We start from the raw sequence: 4422 nt of genomic DNA, 5'->3' as shown, positions 1-4422 counted from the left end.
TCAATGCAGAATCGTTTAGAACCATCCGGTTTTGGGACCATGACAATTGGAGAGCTCCAACTACTGTGGCTAGGCTCTATTATCCCCTGATCTAACATAGACTGTACTTCTTGTCTGATTAACAATAATTTGTCCCGACTAAGTCTGTATGGGTGTTGTCGGATGGGATTGGAATCTCCAACATCAACATCATGGGTGGCTACAGTTGTACAACCCAATTTATCTGTACAGATCTTATGATATTTGGTAAGCAAGGCACTTATATCATGTTTATGTGTAGGGGCTAGGTAAGCGAGGTAATTATCTATGTTCTCTAAAATTTCAGAATTTGACAACCTAGCAGTCACAGCGTCCATGTGAGAATCGTTTAGCTCATTTTCCTTCAGTGGTTCAACACTCTCATCTACAGATTCCACTACCCTACTTACACAAACCATAGGTTGTCGGTCAAGATATGGTTTGAGCATACTGACATGACATACCCTCTGACTTTTTCTCCTATCGGGAGTACTTACTACATAATTCACATCATTGAGTTTCTTTTTGATGACGTAAGGTCCACTAAATTTAGCCTCTAAAGGTTCGCCAAAAATAGGTAGGAGAACTAATACCTTGTCTCCGGCATTAAAAGTACGAACTACGGCATTTTTGTCCGCTCGCTCTTTCATAGACTGTTGGGAATCTTTGAGATGATTTCTGGCTACTTCACAAGCCTGTGAAAGCCTCTCCCTAAATGTGGAAACATAATCTAGTAGGTTTGTTTCATCATCATGATTTAGGAATCGTTCTTTAATTAATTTCAAAGGACCTCTAACGTCATGACCATAAACCAACTCAAAAGGACTAAATCCTGTTGATTCATTTGGCACGTCCCTAGTTGCAAATAACAAAAAGGGCAACCTTTATCCCAGTCTTCTTCACGTTCATGACAATAGGCCCTAATCATGTTTTTGAGTGTCTGGTGATACCTTTCAAGCGCACCTTGAGACTGAGGATGATACGCTGAAGATTTAATTTGGTGAATACCTAACTCAGACATCACTTCTTGAAACAGACCAGACATGAAATTGGACCCTTGGTCGGATTGAATTTCTTTAGGTAGACCATATCTGGTGAAAAATTGTAGCAGGGCTTCAACTACAAATTTAGAGCCTATTTTCCTGAGGGGAATAGCTTCGGGAAAACGTGATGATAAGTCCATAATAGTCAATAAATAATTGTATCCTGACTTAGTGCGGGGCAATGGGCCAACACAGTCCACAATAACCCGACTAAATGGTTCTTCAAACACTGGGATGGGAATAAGAGGGGCTGGTTTAATAGATGGCTGTGGCTTCCCAATGATTTGACAAACATGACATGTCTTACAAAAGTGTACTACATCCTTGTGTAGTTTAGGCCAGTAAAAATGATTGCTTATCCTAGCCTGGGTCTTCCTAATTCCCAAATGTCCAGCCATAGGAATCTCATGGGCTAATCTTAGGATTTTTTTACGATAACCTGGAGGGACTATAATTTGATGGACTACACTCCATTCTTCGTCAGCTGGCCTTTGAGGAGGTCTCCACTTTCTCATTAAAATATCATCTTTCATGTAATAACATTCTGGGATATCTCTGGCCTCATCTATAGAAAGTGCGGTATTTCTTAAATTTAATAAGTCAGGGTCTTCTTGTTGCCCTTTAATTAAGGTTGTTCTATCAATAACCCCATCCTGAGGTACTGCTTCACTAAGACTTGGTGCATCTAAATTAGCAAAGAAAGTATCTGCAAGGCAAACATTGTCTCTTGCATCAAGCACCTTGCTATCCATGTGTGCCTGCGAACGAGTCACAACACATGCTGGAAAAATCCCAGGATATTCCTCTTCTAAATTTTCTGTCAAGGGTTCAACCACAGGTGCATTCAAGATTACAGGAGGTACCGACACCCTTTCCCCAGCCAGGTCATTTCCTAGCACAAAGCTAACACCCTTGATAGGTAAGGTTTTAACCACGCCCACCGTAACTGGACCTGTAACTAAACCGCATTTCAAGTGAATCTTATACAAGGGAACGGTAAGATAACTTCCATCTATGCCCTGAATTAAAGCACTAGCATTCTCTGAGCTACATTGAGGTAATGCTATAGCATCAGCCAACACTAAGGATTGGGTAGCACCAGTATCTCTAAGTATTGTGACTGATTTTCCCTCAGATTTGGATAAGCAAGGAGAAACTACACCAGTAAATACAAATCCTTCAAATCCCTGCAATTCATTATCTATCAGTTTAGGCCGTTTCACATCGTACTCACCTACCCCCTTTACAATCTTCTCTGTCCGACAATGTGTGCTTGACTTAGCAAACGCAACTGGTTTTTTATCAGAGCGTTGTTGATCATTTTTCCATTTGTAGCATTCTGACTTAATGTGTCCTCTCTTTTTGCAATAATGGCATGTGGGACCCCCAGTTGTGAATTTCTTGTCCCCCGTAAATCCCTTATTTTGGAAAGGTTTCGAAGTACCATTGGATCTCTTATCATTATGGGTTCTATCTTTACTATATAGGTGAAACCTACCACTAATTTTGTGTGTAAGCTCATAGTCGTCAGCCATAATCGCTGCTTCTTTCGCCCCCATAACTTTTCTCTCATCTAAATGCAATTTTATCTCGGATGGTATGCTTCTTTTGAATTCCTCTAGCAAGAGTACTTCTCGCAAATTATCAAAGTTATTTTCTTGATGGAGACTTCGGTACCATCGATCGAAAATCATCTCCTTCTCCCTAGCAAACTCTACGAAACTTTGGTCAGGGACCCTCTTTAGTTTACGAAATTTCTGCCTATATGCTTCTGGCACTAACTCATAAGCAGATAAAATAGATTCCTTGATTTTAAAATAATCATCGGTTACTGCATCTGATGAGCAGGCAAACACTTCTTGGGCCTTCCCTGTTAACCCACTTTGTAATAATAAGGTCCAAAATTCTTTTGGCCATTTAAGACGATTAGCTATCTTTTCAAACGCTATGAAAAAAGATTCTACATCTCCCTCATCAAATTTAGGTACTAATCTTATGTGCTTAGTAATATCAAAATTGGGACTGTTATTGTCCCCCCGTTGCCTAAAGCTACCCTGATCTTCGGATAAGCCTTGTTTCAATTCTAACATTCTCAATTCAAACTCTCGTTCTTTTTCTCTTTCTTCTCGTTCTTTTTCCCTTTCTTCTCTCTCTCTTTCTCTTTCCTTCTCTTCTCTTTGGAAATTCAGTCTTTCTCTTTCCAATTCAATTTTCGCCATTTCCACTTCACCATTAACGACATGGCTTTCACTCATGGTTTCACCCCCACTCTGAACATCAGGTAAACCCAAATGATTTGCAATCAATGCTATAATGTCACATTTCTTCATTGTATTAGAAATTTCTAACATTAATTGGGAGGCCATTTCTTTCAGCTCACCCTTTCTCATATGTCTTAATTCTGTTAAACTGACATTTATCTTATCTACAGCATTTTGATCCTCTGTGGGATTCGACATTGTAATTTTGTTTTAATTACTATCGTATACAAACAAACAAAGTATCGTAGTCTTACCTTACGTACTGTATGTATGGTATCAAATCAAAGAATTTTATGCAATCAATAGATATAAGAAACAAAGAAAAAAAACAAACTAATCAATTTAAGTGTCAAGCCTACTGTTCACAATAGACTGTTCATTCGCGAATTCACCATGTAGTTCTCTTTCAAGACGTTACTTGTTTTTCCTTTTTGAATTACTGTATTTCATTCCATCTCATGGGTTTCAACTTCCAATTTTTTCAAGGTTGAAAATTTCATTGCGATCCAAGAAAAATCAATGCAATTTCATTGCAATCCAAGCAAATCAATGCAATTAGCAAGGCGATGTCTTCCCAAAAGTGATGTTCCGCTTCTCCAAGTCAGATTACTTTCCTCATTGGGTTGGTCCACAACACAAAGCTGGATACAATCACTAAATCGGCTGTTCCTCAGTTACAGCTGTCTTCTGTAGTTTGGTCGTTTTCACAATTCCGGACGATCAAGTCGTTCACGGACAATCAGGCTTTCCAGTTTCGGGATTCCCGGACGAGCCCCCAATTTGTTACGGTTGGGTGATATGAAGCTGAGTACTGTAAATCAAGTACACACAAAATCCACTTTTAGGATCTCAAAGGTCTGGTTAAATACCAGGTTTATTCCTTGTCTTCAAAACACAACGACTCAAACATACACCGAGCTATATATACAATTCTCCTTCACTGGAGGAGATACTACCTCACATCTTATCCGTAACAACTCTGAGCAACAACTCCTTGATTTTTGCTTTCACCTTAGTATATCTACTATAGGTATAGATACAGATGCTTAAAATAGGATTGGTAGTCATAGATAAGCTTAATAGAAGGACCATTGTCCACT

At 39.1% G+C, this 4422-nt stretch overlaps 1 protein-coding gene across 1 annotated transcript; it reads right to left on the bottom strand.

The window, feature by feature from the left end:
* Positions 1-107: 107 nt before the first annotated feature.
* On the bottom strand, positions 108-3520 carry LOC117103773 (the record flags this gene model as incomplete). Its single annotated transcript, XM_033244390.1, has 2 exons — positions 969-3520; positions 108-873 (listed from the first exon to the last, which is right to left on the bottom strand). Coding segments are annotated over exons 1-2 (3318 nt in total), but the record flags the coding sequence as incomplete, so codon positions are not given.
* Positions 3521-4422: the final 902 nt, after the last annotated feature.

The sequence above is a fragment of the Anneissia japonica genome, unplaced genomic scaffold (assembly GCF_011630105.1).
Source record: "Anneissia japonica isolate Jap-2015-1 unplaced genomic scaffold, ASM1163010v1 scaffold22622_len4435_cov135, whole genome shotgun sequence".
In the NCBI taxonomy this organism is placed as follows: domain Eukaryota; kingdom Metazoa; phylum Echinodermata; class Crinoidea; order Comatulida; family Comatulidae; genus Anneissia; species Anneissia japonica.
The sequence above is the reverse complement of the archived record's forward strand: the minus strand, read 5'-3'. Positions and strand labels throughout refer to the sequence as shown.